Source organism: Jaculus jaculus, chromosome 2 (assembly GCF_020740685.1).
Source record: "Jaculus jaculus isolate mJacJac1 chromosome 2, mJacJac1.mat.Y.cur, whole genome shotgun sequence".
Lineage (NCBI taxonomy): Eukaryota > Metazoa > Chordata > Mammalia > Rodentia > Dipodidae > Jaculus > Jaculus jaculus.
Window position 1 is genome coordinate 156586676 of NC_059103.1, and position 20123 is coordinate 156606798.

The 20123-nt window shown below is 38.9% G+C and overlaps 1 protein-coding gene across 1 annotated transcript in view; it reads left to right on the forward strand.

Annotated features, from left to right (window-relative positions):
* Window positions 1-9418: 9418 nt before the first annotated feature.
* The window catches only part of Atp6v0d2 (ATPase H+ transporting V0 subunit d2), a 47388-nt gene continuing 36683 nt past the window's right edge, over window positions 9419-20123 (forward strand). Inside the window, exon 1 of the mRNA XM_004656917.2 lies at window positions 9419-9668. Coding sequence (XP_004656974.1) covers window positions 9539-9668 — 130 coding nt within the window. The 5' untranslated portion in view covers window positions 9419-9538. The remainder of the gene's footprint in view (window positions 9669-20123) is intronic.

Consider the following 20123-nt stretch of genomic DNA (forward strand, 5'->3'; position numbering starts at 1 on the left):
ACAGACTAGACCAAAGGAGAAACTCTCCAAGACATATTATCATTAAGACTCTAAACCAAAGAGAAAATCCTAAAAGCAGCTAGGGAAAACAGTGCACCACTTTCAAAGGTAACCCCATAAGAATTACTTCAGACTTTTCAATGGAAACCCTGAAAGCTAGAAGGGCCTGGAATGAAACTCTCCAAAGTCTAAGAACCTATGGATTCCAACCCAAACTACCCTACCTGGCCAAAGTATCCCTCATAATAGATGGTGAAAGAAAAACTTTCCATGACAAAAGTCAGCTTTACAATTATATGAACACAAAACCAAACCTACAGAGAGTATTTCAGAAAATTCTCCACAAAGAAGAAATAAATAACCAAACTCAAATGCCTACAAGAAGCAGATCACAATAACCAAACTCAGAGAAGGCACAAAAAACTTCAAAGCCCATGAAAACACCAACACACATCTACCACCACAATATGACAGGGATCAAATCAAATCTCACAGTCATTACCCTAAATATTAATGGCCTTAATTCACCCATCAAGAGACACAAGCTAACAGGATGGATCAAAAAATTAGACCCCTCAATCTGTTGCCTTCAAGAAACCTACCTCACCACTAAAGACAGACACCTCCTCAGGGTAAGGGAGGTGGAAGACAATATTCCAAGCATATGGGAATAAGAAACAAGCAGGTGTAGCTATATTAATATCGGATAAAATAGACTTCAAACCAAATATAGTCAAAAAAGACAAAGAAGGCCATTTCCTACTCATCAAAGGAACGATCCATCAAGAGGATATTACAATCATAAATTTGTATGCACCAAGCACAGGGGCACCACAGTTCATAAAACAAAACCTACTTGACAATAAAACAGAAATAAACACCAACGCCATCATAGCTGGGGACTTCAATTCACTATTATCAGTAATAGACAGATCATCCAAACAGAAACTCAACAGGGAAGTAAGAGAGCTCAACAAAACCATAGAGTACTTAGACCTAATGGACATCTACAGAACTTTCCATCCCAAATCCACAGACTAAACATTCTTCTCAGCAGCCCATGGAACATTTTCTAAAATAGACCATATACTGGGTCACAAAGACTGCCTCCACATATTTAGAAAAATTGACATAATTCCCTGCATGATATCAGATCACAATGTTATATTGCTAGAAATCAACAACAAAAGACCCACCAAGAATCCCAACAGCACCTGGAAACTGAACAGCACACTTTTAAACAATTAATGGATAGTGGATGAACTAAAAAAGGAAATTGCAAAATTCCTGGAATTGAATGACAATGAGAATACACCATACCAAAACTTATGGAACACAATGAAGGCAGTCCTCAGGGGAAAATTCATAGCACTCAATGCCTTCATAAAAAAAGACAGAAAGATCCCAAATCAATAACCTAACCATCCACCTAAAGGAACTGGAAGAACAAGAAAAATCCAACCCAAAGAGCTCCAGAAGGAAAGAAATAATTAAAATCAGAGAAGAAATTAATGAATTGGAAAGCAAGGAAACAATTATGACAATTGACAAAACAAAGAGCTGGTTCTTTGAAAAATAAACAAGATTGACAAACCCCTGGCCAATTTGATCAAGCACAAAAAGGAGAGGCTTCAAATTAACAAAATTCAAAATGAAAAAGGAGAGATCACACAGATATAAATGAAATTGGGAGAATCATCAGGACTTATTTCAAAAACCTCTACTCCACAATACTGGATAATGTGAGGATATGGATAAATTCCTGGATACATGCCATCTATCAAAGCAAAACTCAGAGCAGATTAATCACCTCAATGAACCCATCACACTCATGGAGATTGAAAAAGTAATAAAAAAAACCTCCCCAGAAAGAAGAGTCCAGGACCAGATGGCTTCTCAGCTGAATTCTATCAAACCTTCATGGAAGAACTCAAACCAATCTTCCTTAAACTGTGCCACACAATTGAAGAACTGGGAAAGCTACCCAACTCCTTTTATGAAGCTAGTATCACCCTAATTCAAAAACCAGGCAGAGATGCCACAAGAAAAGAAAGCTACCAGCCTATTTCCCTAATGAACTTAGATGCAAAGATCCTGAACAAAATCCTCACAAACTGAATCCAACAACACATCAAAAGCATCATCCACCTTGACCAAATGGGATTCTTCCCAGGAACACAAGGGTGGTTCAACATACAGAAATCTGTCAAGGTAATACACCACATAAACAAGGTTAAACATAAAAACCACATGGTCATTTCAATAGATGCAGAAAAGGCCTTTGACAAGATACAACATCACTTCATGATCAAAACATTGGAGAGAATTGGCATACTTGGTAAGTATCTTAACATAATAAAGGCAATATACAAAGTTCTGAAGGCCCCAAATAATACTTAATGGATAGAGACTGGAGAAATTCCCATTAAGATCAGGAACAAGACAGGGTTGTCCTCTCTCACCTCTGCTTTTCAATATAGTACTGGAAGGCCTAGCTCAAGCAATAAGACAGGAGAAGGAAATAAAAGGGATACAATTTGTAAAGGAAGAAGTTAAGTTAGCTATATTCACTGATGACATGATTGTATTTGTAAGAGACCCGAGAGACTCCATCCCAAAACTCCTGAAGGTGATTAACTCCTATAGCAAAGTAGCAGGATACAAAATCAATGCACAAAAATCAGTAGCATTTCTATAGGCAAATGACAAAGATACAGAGAAATAAATAAGGGACATAGTCACATTTTCAATAGCAACAACAAAATAAAATACCTTGGAATAACATTAACCAAGGAAGTGAAAGATCTATACAACGAAAACATAAAAACACTCAAAAAAGAAATTGAGGAGGACTTGAGAAAATGGAAAGACCTACCATGCTCCTGAGTAGGTAGAATTAACATCGTGAAGATGACAATCCTACCAAAGGCAAAATATAGATTTAATGCAATTTCAATTAAAATCCCTACAGTGTTCTTCACAGAGATAGAAAAAAAAATGATCTCAAATTTCATACGGAAAGGCAGAATGCCTCGCATATCCAAACATATCCTCAGCAAAAGAAATACCTCTGGTGGCATCACTATACCTGAACAGGTGTATAGACCAATGGAATAGACTTGAGTACCTGGACTTTGGGTCAAGCAACTATAGCTACTTGATATTCAGCAAAGGCCCGAACAATATAGGCTGGAAAAAAGACAGCATCTTCAACAAATGGTGCTGGACAAACTGGATAACCACATGCAGGAAACTGAAACTTGATCCACACATTTCACCATGCACTACACTCAAATCCAAATGGATCAAAGACCTCAATATAAGACCAGAAACTCAAATACTCTTGGAAGAAAATTTAGGAAGTACTTTCCATGATATAGGAATGGAAAAAGACTTCCTGAACAAAACCCCAGTAGCTCACAATCTTAAACACTCACTCAACAGATGGGATCATATGAAGCTGAAGAGTTTCTTTACAAACAAGCATACAATAAGCAAAGCCAATAGATTACTCACAGAATGGGAGAAAATATTTGTGGGTTATCCAACTGATAGAGGCCTAATCTCTAGAATCTACAAAGAACTCAAAAATCTAAACAGTAAGAAGACAAATACCCCACTCACAAAATGGGACAAGAGATGAACAGGCGGTTCACAGAGGAAGAAATACAAATGGCAAACACACACTTAAGAAAATATTCATCATCCCTAATCATCAGAGAAATGCAAAATAAAACAACTATGAGATTCCACCTTACCCCAATAAGGATAGCAAACATCAAAAAATCAAATGAAAATAAATGCTGGTGAGGATGTGGAGAAGCAGGAACACTCATCCACTGTTGGTGGGAATGTAGGATGTTACAACCACTTTGGAAAGCAATATGGAGACTCCCGAAAAAGCTGAATATAGAGATACCAACAAACCCAGTTTTTCCCTTACTGGGCATCTACCCTAAAACCTTCAAACCACAGGCCAGAGAGATTTGCTCAACCATGTTTGTAGTGGCTCAATTCGTAATTGCTAAGAGCTGGAATCAATCCAGATGTCCATCACTAGAAGAATGGATAACTAAGATGTGGTATATCTACACAATGGAATACTATACAGCAGTAAGAAAAAAATGATACAATGAAATTTGAGGAAAAATGGTTGAACCTGGAACAGATCATTCTCAGTGAACTTACCCAATCACAGAAAAAAAAATCACCACATAGTCTCACTCATCTACAGTACCTAACCTTAATCTACCCAATATACCTTACACATCCAGCAAGCATCCCATGGCCTAGACACTGGGAGGAATGGGGAGGGAGGGGAGGGCATCAAAGGGGTGGGGAACACTAATCTAGACCCAAACAGCAATGGTACCATAAAATTCTATTTCCTAAAAGGCAGACCAAATTGCTGAACCTTCACCAGGTCCTTATAGGAAAAACCTGAACCACAAGACACTGGAGAGGGTAGGATCAAGTCTAACCTAAATCCTCTACATCTTCCCTCCCTCCCTCTCCCTCTCTCCATCTCTCTCTCCTCTCCAACTCCTATATATTAGTTACCTTTTTTCCTCATTTTCTTAGGGGACACTGACCTGTAACTCCCAGTACCAGCATGGGGATATCACCCACAATGAGCTTTTGATCAGAGAAACCTACAAGGTTTTCTAAAAGAATGACAGATTTCTGTCAGAGTACTTGATGACCCACCAAAGGTTAGTGGTAAGACCCTATTGCTGAAGACACCATATGCAGCTGACATGTAAAATGGAATGGCATGGCTGGAAGCCAGGAGAGAGTCAGTCTCCAGACAGTCAGCACATCTAGTACCAGAAGGTACTACATGGGTGACTGGGGAAAACGACCAATATCTGTCCAAGCAACTCATGTTCCAACCTACTTAGCAGAAAATAACCTGGTGTGATGCCCACACAAGTGCAATAGTGGCACACAGCCATGGTGGGAAACCAACTGCTCTTGATTCAGCTAACTGATCTCCTCAGTGGTACCAGACCCATAGCTGGAGCTGGGAAACAAGTCAGAACCATATCCAAACATGAGCCCACTCTCCAATATCAAGCTACCATCAATCATGGGCTACAAGAGGGCCTACACCTATTAAACTCTCTATTAAAAAAAAGTAGGTGTTATTTCATTTGTCCTGGTGCTAACTTAGTCTCCATCGGAGAATCTGCTTCTCTTTTTCAGAGAGATGCAGATCCTAAGGAGAAAGCAACCCCATCATACCTCAAAAGGGCCCCGGCTGAAACTAAGGAAAATTGGCAAAACAAGCAAGGGTGCTGTTTCTCTGATGAACTGGATACCACCACTAGGGGGAAGGAGACCAACACAGAGAAAAATCAACTCCTACCAAAGCAGAGAGCCAGAGCCTCAGAGGCCCCAACACCTCATCACTGAAGTAGACCAAAAATAAACCCAACATGGCTCAGGGAAATTTTGCAGAAGAGGGGGTGCAAAGAATGTCAGAGCCACATGCTGGTTCATGATGTGCAGAGACATTTATCTTACCCATAACTGTGGGCTAACTCCACAATGCAGGACCCATATACCTCAACAAGGAGGGGCCAATAGGGAGGGGGGAGGTCACGGATGAGCCTAATAATGGTACCAAGCTGCCTGTACTTGCAGAATAGAAAACTAATAAAAAAAAAAAGGTAGAACATCTTGACATTTTAGAAAATTAGAATGCTATCAAAGAGTGACATAGTAAGATGAAAAGACCATGCCCACTGTATTTAACTACATCATTTACTAAACTTTTTATCTCATTTAATCTTTACTGGAGTCTAGGAGGTAAGGATTACTATTACCATATTACATTACTTAGAAAACACTGGGCTCAGAGAGAGGCAATAACCGAAGCCTATGATTATGAGGCCCACACTCTTAAATGTCATTAGCAAATACAGAAATTTTTTAAAATTTCACTTAATGTCTACTGGACAGGACCAAAAATTTGCCTCCAAGGGAAAACTGTAACAATATTATGACATAAAGATTTAATAACTGATTCTCAAAAAATGTATCTGTAAGTATTTATTATAAACTTTACTGTTATAAAAGAGTCATCATTAATTTGAAGCACAACCAAATAATCTTTATCATAAATTCTATATAGAAAAATTATTTTTTCAACATTTGATTGATTTTTATTGTTGTTTTTACTACTGTTAACTCTATAATAACCTATAAGGGCAACTGACAGATCAGTGAACTTTCTGTGTGAATGTCAGCCCTAATGTAATTTACTTCATGAATAGCATCAAAGTGAGATGGTAGAGGCACATGTTGAACTTTGCATGTTCTGTATAATGTGAGTGGTCTCCTTGCTAATTTAGATAAAAGTTTATAAGTACAAAAATAATATGTTTATTTATCACATTTCTTATGGGCTAAATACTCCTGTAATGGTTGGTCAAGAAGAGATATTTTGAACACACTGTTTGATGGAATATCTACAACAGTGTGCTGGGGTGAAGGATAAAGGTAGAGTTTGTCCAACATGCTCCAGGCGCTGTGTTCAATATCCACGCTGGTTAAAAAAAACAAAAAAAAAGAAGAAGAAGAAAAGAAAAGAAAAGCTACCATTTAGATATGATGGACACAATTAGTATAAGAATATAAAACAATTTTTGAGAAAGTTTTGCTTGTATATGTTAGTTTCTGTGAATTTCAGTTACATAAAGTAGCTGATTTACAACTTCCTTCGGACCTATGAAAGGGACAGATAAGCCCATACAATTCACCACAAAACATTTAGGATGTTTATGGATGCAGAACTGTAGAAAAGAGACTATGAAAACAGAGTAAGAACCTCAGTCTTTTAATGATTGAATGATCTTTATCTTGGTCATTGTGTAAAATATGTTTGATTCTCTTATGATTTTCATAAACTGCTGCAGAATTTACATTGATTCAATCTTTTCTACCTATCCCAAACAGTTTGGAAGTTCTGAGACAACACTCAGAGAATATCTGTCACTTTAACTCCAAGAAAGGTACTGACTTTTAACTTTTTCATTTTTGAGAAGTCTTTGGTTAAAAACCTAGAAAAGTAGCTAGTGCTAGCATTCCTGTTGGAGTCTACAGTCTGCTTTTCAGAGGCCTCCTCTTCTCACTGTGGCTGTGTGCGCTGTGTGGAGCCTACACTTCCCCACCCTCTTAGGCCTCTTTGTTTCCTCCCACTTTTTCTGATTGCATATCACAACCAATGTCATTTTTCAGGTCATTTCATCCTATTTAAATAAGTAAAAGCTCTATGATAGGGACAACAGTTGGGACTAACTGTTGTTTGGCTACTTTTTATAATAATATATATATATATATATATATATATATATATACACATACATACACACACACATACATACATACATACATACATACACACATACATACATACATACATATACATTATACATATACATATATGCATATACATATATATATATGTATGCAAGGAGAAAGAGAGAATATGGGTGCTCTTGAAAACCTCTTGCTTTGAGTTTTTACTTGCTCTTGCAAATGAACTCTAGATGTATGCATCACTTTGTGCCTCTGACTTTGTGTGAATATAGGAGAATCAAACCTCTGTCATTGGGCTTTGCAAGCAAGTGAATTTTACTTCTGAGCAATTCCTCAGCCCTGGTTTGACTGCTTTTGAGATAAATACATTAGGAGAACTTATACTCCTTTTTAGAACTTAAAACTAAAAAATTAAGCCACTGTTTCATTAAACACCTACTTCATTACCAGCTATGCATTTTGAGCTTCTGAAATTTGATTCTTTATCTGTGACTTGTGTCACAATTTGATCTATCTCAAGTAACCATGCCATTCAAATGACAGAAAAGAAAATACAGTGTTGTATAATCAGCTAGATTTTTCAAAGGTAGATGCTATTATGTAACCACAAGGCTCAGACTGGAGCTGGATAAGAAGCTTCTATAGCCCTTGATAATTTTAAGGCATTGCTGATCAATTGTTTTACAAATACACTGTATTATAGAATTTATTTATCAGGAGATTAGATAAATAGATAGATAGATAGATAGATAGATAGATAGATAGATAGATAGATAGATAGATAGATAGATATCCTGAACTACCACCCACCCCAGCTTTTTAAAAATATATTGAAAAGTAATCCATCTTTTCAGGTGTGTGGCTCCCACCTATAATCCCAACACTCATGAAGCTCAGATAGGAGGATTTCCATGAATTCAAGGCCATCTTGGGCTTATAGAGTGAGTTCTAAGTCAGCCTTGACTACAGTGAGAACCTGTCTCATAAACATAAATCTCTCTCTTCGTTTTGGCATATGTAGGATGTGTGATGGGGCGTGTGTGGTGTGCTGTGTAGTGTATGCATGTGGATGTACTGATGATCAGCTGTGTATTTCCCTGGAAACAGAGACCTTCCTTGAACCCAAAGCTGTAGTTTTCATCAGCCTCAGTGATCCTCTGATCCCTGTGACAGGGGTCACAGGCATGGGCACACCCAGCTATTTTCATAGATGCTAGAGAATTGAACTCAAATGGTCTTAGGCCTTCATGCTTGTGCAGCAAGTGCTTTTATTTGCTAAACTATTTCTCTATCTCCCCATTCTGATTTTTTTTATACAAATTCCCACTGTAACCTAGGCGGACTTGTCACTCACTGTATAGCTCAAATTGGCCTCAAACTCACAGTGATCCTTCTCTCTCAGCCTCCTAAGCATTAGGGCTATAGGTGTGAGCCACCATGTCTCATATGTCTCTTTTTGGAGTTAGGGAAATGTTTCAACAGGTAAGAAAGCTAGCCTCAGTAAGCATGAAGACTTGGTATCAACCTCCAGCATGCCCGGGAAAAGGCCATGCATGCCTGCAACCCCAGCACTGAGGCAGGTAAAGACAGCAGGATTGTCGGGGTTCCCTGGTCAGTCAGTTTAACTGAAAATAAAGAAATTACAGGTTCAGTGAGAGACTCTGTCCCAAGGTGAAAGAATCTTAGATGATGATATCTGATGTCTTTCTCTCACCTTGGCCCATGGTATACACAGTTTGCACATCTGCATACAACATATACACATACCACATACACTACACATCTACATATACACCAAAAATAAAAAAGAATTACTTTTGCTGTGAATATATATGTAGTATGGAACAAATGTAATTTGTAATCGAAGGCTGATAGCTTCCATGTGAGAAAGGCACATTTACTAAACTTAGGAAATCTTCCAATGTCCAAATTGTTCAGGGAATAGAATTAAGCCCTCTACACTTCCTTCTTATTGCCTCACTCTTCTGCCCCTCAGTGATGGCTTGCTTGAACCATTTGGCTGACTCACTGTTGCTATAAAAACAAGGCTGAGGCACTGTGAGCCCCTGGAACAGGAGAAAACCAGTCACTACTACCCTGACCATCAGCTGAGTGGTTGTCAGTGCCAGCAACTCTGTACAGACTCGTGCCAGTCTTCAGGGGCTGCCCAGGGCTCCAGAGCAACTTCAGTCTGAGTGGCTTGGATCTTGTCCCCATGTCTGAAAGGGCTGAGCTCTACTTCAACGTGGACCATGGCTATCTGGAAGGCCTGGTACGAGGATGCAAAGCCAACCTTCTGACCCAGAAGGACTACATCAACCTAGTGCAGTGTGAGACCCTGGAAGGTAAGTGTGGCTTTCCCCCTTCTTGACCCAGCAGGACTATATCAACATAATGCAGTATGAGATACTGGAAGGTAAGAATGGCTCTCCTTGTCCTTTAAAAATAAGAAAAAAGGAGAGGGAGGACTCAAAAGGAAATGGTGTTAGTCTCTGGAAGCAAGAACAATCAACTGTGATCCCATGGCCTAAAAATCCTGAACAGCTCCTATCTCCTAGAATATAGATATCTGTTGTTCAGGAATCTTCAGTGTGGAAAAAAAAAAAAAAAAAGACCTGTATTTTCAATGAACTTTAACACATCCTTAAGCAGTAACTGAGATTTTCTGACCATCAGAAAGTTGGGGTTATATCCCTCTAAAGTTCACCATTCTTTCAGATATTTTGAAATATATTGTTTTCTATGCTTTGAAGTTGTACTTGATAATACATTCACTCTTTAGTTTGATTTTCAATATCTCAATAAAGAAGCACATATTAGACCCTTTAAAACATTTTGGTAACTTTATTTTAAAATATTAAATATTTACATTTTATTTATACATTCTATGAGACTGACACAGGGCACTAAGAGGACAACTCTACTTATTTACAAACACTGTTTGGAGAACAGATTCACCAAAGTGCCAGGAAACCTATAGGCTGGGGAGAAAAGAGATAACTTTTTTGTCTACAGAAATGTTTTCTAGCATCTGTTTTCCAGTAACAATTTGGGAAAATTTTAAACTTTATTTATTTATTTGCAAGGAGAGAGAGAGAAAGGGAAGAGAAGAGAAGAGAGAAGAGAGACAGAGAGATAATGGGCACTCCAAGACCTCTAGCCACTGCAAATGAACTATGTGCTTATAAGAACTAAGAAGAAAGCCTCCTGGCACAGACATTAGCAGACAAAACAAACCAAAGAACCTTCTGGAGGTGACTTTGCAGGCTTCCTGGTGAGGCTGAAGGACACTGAAACCACCTTTATAAAGCTGCAGCTAGTTACAGCTGGAGACAAGGCCCAAGTACTGAAGCTGGTAAAGACCTTGTTTATCCATTTGCAGTACAAACAGCTAGAATCTTTCAGGTGATAACTTGTTCTGTTAGCTAAAGCAAATCATATATAAACCCACATCACAAACCTAACATATTCAGTGAGAAGTCTGGTGATTGTAGAATGTTAATGTATGGAAAAAATCTGTATATATTAAAGTAAAAAACATAGGACAGAATACTTGCTTGAGAGAGAAACCATTTGAATACATTTTTTAGTTTTCAGGCAAGCTTTTAAATGCAGTAAGGAATGTAAATTTAAATGCAAGCAACATATAAATCATTATGATACCAAAAACATGTTTTAGCCTGATCTTAAGAGAATCAGAGAAAAATTAAGAGAAGCCATATCAAAGCCCCAAAATAATTCCAAGAAATAAGATATTAAGAGGATACAAACCAATAATTTTTAAAAAACTGCTCCCAATGTTCTCTGTCATGGGCCTTTTGACCAAATATTCTGTTGAAAGAGGAGGTGAGTGAAGAGAAGAAATAAATGAGGTTAGTATATTGACCCTGTGAATAGACACTTGATTGAATTTGGTACCCTGGTTTCAAGGACAGCTTCCAGGCCCTTTTAGAGACCCCAGGAATGAAACCCCTTAGGAAATTATACAGACACAACTACAAAACTTCCCATACAATGTTATGATATCATAAATCCCTGGAACTATCCTCACACCCTGGTTAAGAAACTCTTCCCTTCCACAATCGCCAACACCATTGCTTTATAATCATCATATCTCATGATATTCTGTCTTTCTTCTCAATAATGTCTTTGTTTCAATTATTCATTTCCCAGATATATTTGAGTCTGTGTGTCAGACTGACTACTATTTGGAGATTCCCAGAAATATCAACTGCCAAAGTCATCAAACCAGATTTGGGTGATCATGACTGCTGAAAAATAAACCTAAATAAGAAGATTTTTATCCTCATTCTGTTGAGGAACATGAATTAGAATGGCTATAATCAGCCTACAGGCTGCCAGCAATGGATGATAGACATATCTGTGCCTCTTTTTCCACTAAAATACCCCATAAAATACTTCCTGAATGTGAATTGAAGACACATGAGACTGGGTGCATGGTTCAGAGGAAGAATGCTTCTGCTAGCCTCGCCATGCTCAAAGCCCATCTTTGATCTTCAGCAACACACAAGTATACACACTAAACAATACGTGTACTAGGGCTGTGCTGGTTTGATGTCAACTCTGTTTGGCTAGTAGAAAATAGCATAGACTACCTACCCTACCTAATTATTTACTAGGTTGTCAGGGAATAAACAAGTCATGGAAAGCAACTTATGTGTGGCTTCTGTGGATGTGAAGCACCATCCCAGCCACCTCCTGAGCTAAATTCAGTTAAGAATCAAAGGCATTTGCTGGAACAGATGATAAGGACTTAAGGATTTCTGCTTGCTTTTGTACAAAGTACGCAGTGTGCAAACCCTGGATATAGAGGAGAAGCTTAAACTGTGTTGTAACAGCAGTGTGTTGGAGCAGGTGTTTTTTGTGACAGAAGAGCTAGCTTGGCAAAGATTTCATTTGCTTTTACAGTCCTGTATTCTGTAAAAGGACTCTGATAGTGACAGACTCCTACAGAACCACTTACGAGGAACACAAGGTACATTTAGGAGAGACAAGATAAAGGTCACCCAAGAAAGCTTTGGAAAGTCCAAGTGTTCACAACTGTGTAGGATTGTGAGCATAACTAAGCAAGTATTTTCAGAAATTCTCATCTCTTCCAAAGCCTGACCCTGACTAATGGGTTCCTGACTGTGATTCAGTCTTTCCTAAGTACAAAAGAAGGAAGCTGCTATTCTTAAAAAAAATTAACACTAGTATTCTCTTCATAATGTTTGTTACAAATAGTTGTGCAAATGTTCTTCCTCTTGGAAAAAGACAATGGTCAAACCAACTTAAAGTTTAGTAATAACTGATCTTTCCTGAAGCATGGTGGGAGTTTGCACTCACTCTCATGGTGAGCAGAATGTGCTCTACTGAGCTGTCTCTCTGTCCTTGTACTGAACTGTCTCTCTGTCCTTGCCACAATTCTTCTGGGAAGGGAGTGGAGAGCAAATACTTTTTGTCTCATTAACAAGTGTGTCCCTTCAAGTGGTTTGACTCCAGTCTTTCTCCAGCTGTGTCTTCAGGTAGGAATCAGTTCATCAACCATATATTAAACAGTTGGCAATGATAGTCAAGGAAATAATCATGGGTAAGTAAAGTTTCTGACTTTAAAAAAAAAGTGTATTGAACAATATCGCTGTTTAAAATACTTCAACACTTTCTGCTGGGCGTGGTGGTGCACGCCTTTAATCCCAGCACTTGGGAGGCAGAGGTAGAAGGTTTGACGTGAGTTCGAAGCCACCCTGAGACTCCATAGTGAATTCCAGGTCAGCCTGGGCTAGAGTGAGACCCTACTTCAAAAAATCAAAAATAAATAAATTAATTAAAATAAAATAAAATACTTCAACACTTTCCATCAGGCCAGATGAATGTCAGTTGATCTTTACCTGTCAAGCCTTTACACTTCTGCCAGAAGCTTTCTGGCTCTCTAAAGCTAAGCCTTCAATCACAATTCCTCTCTATATATGGGTTGACCAGAGAAATTTTCAACTCATTCTCCTTTCAAATCCCCTTTCAAGTCTCTTCTATAGACTCTTTAATATCATATCCCTGCTATGACAGAATCAGCAAGTCTCAACTGTATGTTCTCATGTGACTAGCAATAAACCTAATCCTGTATAGTCTCATGTGCATACGTGTGTCATCCTGCTGTAGGACATCTGAATCATTTATCTTTCTAGCTGCTGACACTTAAGTTAGTGTCAGCTCATGAATGAATAATGTCCCACCTATTTTATTTGCTATTTTATAGCGATGTTTTCTTTTGCTTTTAGCAATGCTGAGAATTGAACCCAGGGTCTGAAATGTGCTAGGCAAGTTCTACTACCTAGCGACTACACCCTAGTGTAAGCTTCTTTTCGACAGTAAACAGACACATACACTATATTCTCTCATAGCTGCTGGAGCCCAAGGCTGCACAGTATAAATTTCACTCTTCTACTTTCTGGTCCTGAGTTGTTAAAAAAGCTATGGAATATTTAGCAAGGTGCTATCTTATCTTATTCTTAGAGAACCTCTTCCTGGTCTATCTCCCAGGTCAGGGAAGGACTCCAAATAGCACACCCAGGATTTTCCTACACACTGCAATGCACATACAGTCAAAATTAGATTCCCTTCTTCTGCCAGACTTTGGAAGTCCTGAAATAGTTCATCATCTTGGTTAACAGTGTTTAGTATGTGACCGGTCAATTCCATTCTCCTACAGAAAGCAGCAATTTGGGAAATCTGAAGCATAAGAATCAAAGTGAAAAAGCCTACCATGGTGATTTCATGCCTGTATTCCCAGGACTTGGGAGGCTGAGGCAGGAGGTCATCCTGGACAAGAAACTTTCTAAAATAGTTTCTTTTAAAAAAAGGAATTGAGGCATTTCAGTACTGATAGCCGTCACCAGGCATAATAATGAATGAAGTACTGTATAAGCACTGGTCCTCAGTTTTAATCCCAAATTCAATCAAATATATGAGGCTTATGTATATGAAAAAACTGAAATGAGATACTGAGAAGAGTAAGAAAATTAATAAGTCACTGTTCAGTATACACATCTAGTTCAAAATGTCACTGGAAAGTAAATAATCAATAAAACTTAAGAATACAAAAATGGCTCCAATCTATACTTTAAATCAAATTTGAAAAATATTGAGAAAATGCTGATGATGGACTTCAAGGAAGATTTGACATAGCAAAACCTTGTGGCAGTCAGGGAAAGCCAATGAACTACAGAAAAAGGAAACAATGAAGTGCTTCCATTTGGCTAAGACACTGCAATACCTGGAGGAAAGGCAGAATTTAGGCTGATAAAAGGTCGAGGCATCTGTAGAACAGAATGTAAAGGCCCAGATGTTGAGACTAACACTGAAGAGGACCGGGTTCATGCCTAACATGCTTGCTGGCATGGAAATCACAAGTATAGTACTTCTCTGAGCCTTAGTTTCTTCACCTGTGAAATGAGGATTATGGGCAAGGTTAAGAGGTAATGCATACTAAGGCCATCCTATCAGTGTCAATACACCTTACAAATCTTATAAATGCTGTTTTGATTTATTTTATTTTATTTTTTATTTGAGAGTGACAGAGAGAGAAAGAGGCAGATAGAGAGAGAGAGAAAGAGAGAAAAGGCAAGCCAGGACCTTCAGCCACTGTAAAGGAACTCCAGACATATGTGCCCCCTTGTGCATCTGGCTAATGTGGGTCTTGGGGCATTGAGCCTCAAACTGGGGTCCTTACGCCTCACAGGCAACTGCTTAACCACTAAGCCATCTCTCCAGCCCTGTTTTGATTTATTTAATACTTCTAGTGGCTTGAAGCTGCAAGGTGTTTGTAAGATCATTAGAAGAAAACAATAGTTTTCAGGAAAGAAATAATTAACTTTATACCAGGAGCTCATACAAAGAAAAGAGCCTGGAAATATCAGTTAAGAAATTGGCGCTGGAATATAGGTGCCAGATGATCATTCTTAACTAGAAAACTTGGGAATAGAAATCATCTAAGAAATGTAGGTGACACCTATACTCCCAGCACTTAGGATACTGAGGCAGGAGGGTTTTGACTTTGAAGCCAATCTAGTTTACATGATCCTGTTAGGAATAATAGAAGGTGTGGGAGGAGAAGGGAGGGGAAGGGAAGAAAGGAAGGAGAAAGTGAGAGAAGGGAAGAGGAGGAGATGAAAGAAGGATGGAAGTGGGAGGAGGGAAGAGTGGAGGGAGAGAGGTACACAGAGCCTCAAGAGAAGGTCTAGCACCATATGAAAAACTAGAAGCCAGCAAAAATGGAGAAGTGGCAGGCTTTATAAATAATACTATTGTACTAGTTACTTTCCTCATCACTTTGACAAAATAGCTAGCATAAGCAACTGAAAGGAAGAAGGACTTGATTTGGCTCACAGTTCCATGGTATATCATCCCAGCCCAGCCCATACAATGCAGAGGTTCTATACGCCCTCCCTGCCAAGCAGCAACACCAGCTGGGACCAAGTTTTCAAAGACATGAGACTGTGGGAGTCATTTCACATTCAAACCATAACAAATATGTTTCTTAAAAATTATAATAATTGGGCTGGAGAAATAGCTTAGTGGTTACAGCGATTGTCTGTAAAGCCCAGGTTCCACTCCCCAGAACCCACATAAGCCAGACATAAAAGGTGCACGTGTGCACAAGGTAGTGCATATGTCTGGCATATGATTGCTATGGCTAGAGGCCATGGTGTGCCCATCCTCCCTCCCTCTCTCTTTCTCAAAAAAATTAAAAATCACAAAAGATATCTTTTTTTAAAAAATGGAGTATTTATTACATCTGGTCCATGAAGTTGGAAATTCTTCACTTAGAAATTAAGAGTCAAAATTATTAGCCACCTGAATCAAACCAACCTAGAAGTGGACAGGCACACATAAGAAGACACCGAAAATAATTGGATGTAGCTTCTGCACACTGCCTCTTCACTTTCTGTGCTTGCCACTTTTAACAACAGCAGCAACATAAAGCTGAAGACTGAACCAGGACTACCATCCGAGTTCATCCCAGCCATAGCCTGGAAGTACAGACTATCTTCTTTTATGTGTGTATGTATGGGACTGGAGAGCAAGTTCAGGGTCTTGCCTGTGCTAGGCAAGCTGTCTACTACTTTGCAGATGAGGAAACTGACTTCTGAAAGGGCAAATAATCACCCAGGGTTTAGCACTAGCAAAAAAAACAGGGAACAGGCATCTCTAAACAGGCTTCCTTAACAGAACATCTAGGAAAGTACAAGGTAGAACATTCACTTTAAGTTTTTTTTTTTTTTCTTTTCATTTTTTTTGGTGGGGGGATGGTGTTGGAAGAGCCAAAGGTTGCGATAGCTCAGGCTGGTCTTAAATCCTTAATCCTCCTGCCTCAGCCTCCAGAGTGCTGAGATCATAAGCATGCACCCAGGTCCCAAGTTCACTTTTATATGCATGTCCAAACGGCAAACTGTACAAAGAAAATAATTTTCCAAAAATGAGTAGCCAACTAGTGAGTGGAGAGAAGTAATCATGCTCTTCCTGACTCATTGATTAGCCATGTGCCTGGGGATCATTCCCTTGGGAGAGGCAATCCTCAGAAGGCTGTCTTACATTCTGACCCCACACAAGTACACAGGCACACAGATACACACCGCTGTGTGGTGTTCTTTGATATGAGTGAAAATAGCATAGTGGATCCCTTTTACAGTTTAGGAAGCATTTTACTCTTTAGAAATTATTAAATTGATTTAGCCTGTTGGCATACCATGGTTGGCAAAACATACTTGCTCTTTTTTAAAAAAATATTTTATTTATTTCTGAGAGAGAAAGAAATACATAGAGAGAAAGAGAGAATGGGCACACCAGGGCCTCTAGCCACTACATACAAGCTCCAGACACATGTGCCCCCTTGTGCATTTGGCTTACGTGGGTCCTGGGGAATCGAACCCAGGTCCTTAGGCTTCGCAGGCCAATGCCATAGCCACTAAGCCATTCCTCCAGTCCCATATTTCTCATTTTAATAAAAGCAAACACATTACTTGCTATACTTCCTATTTGAACAAAAACAGAGTAATTTCCCCCAAGTGTGCTCTGTAAGCAGCCTTCCTGTTTGTTGCTGACTGGGAAGGTTTTCCATCATACTCTTTAAATACATCACATGAATTAACTTATCAAAGCTTCTCAGCTCCTACAATAAAGCAACCTATTAATTCTTAATATGCTGGGCCACAAAATCTTGTTTCTGATACACCTACTTAGATAAGTAAGTGTTTAGGAAAACATAGGAGAAAAAAAGTTAAGTGAATCCATTTTGAAAACTATAATCATGAACAGTGTTGTTGCCACTGGCATTCTGCCATCGCTTTATTCTACCGCCATCTCAGAATTTCAGATCAAAGGGTTTACTGAGACTCCAAAGGCAAGTATCGCTTGGGTTATTTGGGGCCAGAGGAGGAAAAGAGTCTTCTATGTTATTGGCCTCTCCAGTGACTCCAGTCCCTCAGGGTCTGAAACACTTGAGATGTTTAATTTTAAGATCTCACTGGCAGCTAAAAAATTTGGAAGTCATTCAGCTTAAAAGAAACATATGTCACAGAGCAAAGCATCATTATTTTGAAAGAAACATTTGTGTCATTTCTGTTAGTGAATATTCTCTGGTGGTGAGAATATAAACTGTCAAATTATATACAAATCTGAACTACCAAAATAAGATCCAAAGGAAGCATGAAAAAAAAAAAAAAACACCAAAGTGTAGCTGCTTTAAGTTGAGTTAATTAAATAAAAATTGAGTCAAACAAAGTGCATGTTTGATACAAAATCAATTTGAGACACTGAAGAAGAATTCTATGTCTTCCTTGCCCTAGTTCAAATCTCACAGCTGCTGCCTGGTAGCCTTAGAATGAAGATAGCAAGACTCCTCAGAGACACCAAGCCCAAGCACTCCTTCTGACATCTGCTTGTTTCTGTAGCTTTGGTTCCTACCTCTGCCTTCCTACCAGCCTTTGGTTTAAAAAAACATTAGTAATGGTATTGAAGGGATGTAGAGATGGCTCATCAGCTAAGAGTGCATGAGGTCCCAAGAAGACCTTAGAGCATGCAAGTTCATTTCCCAGCACTCGCGTGAATAGGTGGGCATGGCCATGCTAGTCTGGAATCCTTGTCCTTGGGGAGGTGGATACCAGAGAACTTCTGGAGCTTACACTTCCATAACCAAAGTTCTGCAGGGCATGGACCAGAACTCTGGGCTGAGGGAGAGACTCCATCGTGGGGAGATGCACACAGATGAGGAGGATGCTTTCCTCTGGCCTCCATGTGCGCTCACAGGGGACCATACCACACATACTCTGCACACACACACTAATGATATCAATCATGTAACAGAACATTTTTGCTTTCTTTGTAAATTAAATGTGTTTTCAAATGAAACATAGGGCTGGAGAGTTTACTCCAGTGGTTGTGGTTAAGGCACTTGCTTACAAAGCCTAAGGACCCAGATTCAATTCCCCAGTACCCACATAAGCCAGATGCACAAGGTGGAGTTCGTTTGTAGTGGCTGGAGGCCCTAATGTGCCCATTTTCTCCCTCCCCCCACCCCCCCTCTCTCTCTCTCTCTCCTTCTCTGCCTCTTTCTTTTCTCTCACAAATAAATAAATATTAAAAAATAAAATAAATTAAACATAAATATATGAAAATCATAAAAATTAATAGGGTTCCCTATGTTGTTTGCATACATGCATACACTATGCACTACTTAAATTCTGTTGAACATGTCTAGCCATTTGTGTTGGTTAATTTTTATTATCAACTTGATGGAATTTGAAATCACCCTGGGGATAGATATACTTCTGAGTGTGTCTTTGAGGAGTTCCCAGGAAGGTTTACTGAGGAGAGAAAACCCCTTTGCATTGCATTCCTTGAGGAAACTGGAATTCCTACCTCCATTCCTTCCTCATCCCCTCACAAACCATCAGCTAAGATAAACCTGTCCTTCTTTTAAGTGGCTTTTGTTGTGTGTTTGGTCACAGTGATGAAAAAAGTAACTCATATACTTCTTAAACCTTGAGTATTTTTATTGGTTTATTTATTTATGGAAAGTCATGCTATTTAGCCCAGACTAGAACAGCCTGGAACAGTTCTGAGATTATAGATATGTGCCATCAACCAGGCTGTTATTTCTTCAAGATGAAACCATTCAAAATCTTCCAAAATGTTGAAATATGTGGTATATTATTGTTATCTATAGCCACCTTACTGTGCAAAAACACATGAACTCCTTGTTTCTATCTTACTGTACTTAAACATCATGTTTTGAAATACATATAGTAGAATTGGTCAACTAAGAAAATGAACATATGCAGTACCTCACATATTTATTTTTTTGTACTAAAATATGATACATTGTTACTATGGTTACCATGTACAATGAATACTTTGGTATTATCCCTCCTATCTACCTGAAAGTTTGAATGCTTTAATGAACACCTCCCTAATTCCAGCGCTGCCCACTCCCATCTCCTCATAACCACCATGCTCCTCTCTACTTCTATGAGTTCCACTCTTTGAGTTTTCACAAAAGTGAGCTAATGTGGCACTTGCCTTCTTGTGCCTGGCTTTTTTCACTGAACATTATGTCCTCCAGCTTCCCCTGTATTATCACAAATAACAGCGTTTCCTTCCTTTATAAGCCTGAGTAGTATTCCACTATATATTCCTACACCATTTACCCACTCACCTCTGTGTGGACATTTGGCTTGTGTCCACAGCTTTGATATTGTGGTTGACATGGCAATAGACATGGAAGTGCAAGTCCCTGTTCAACATGC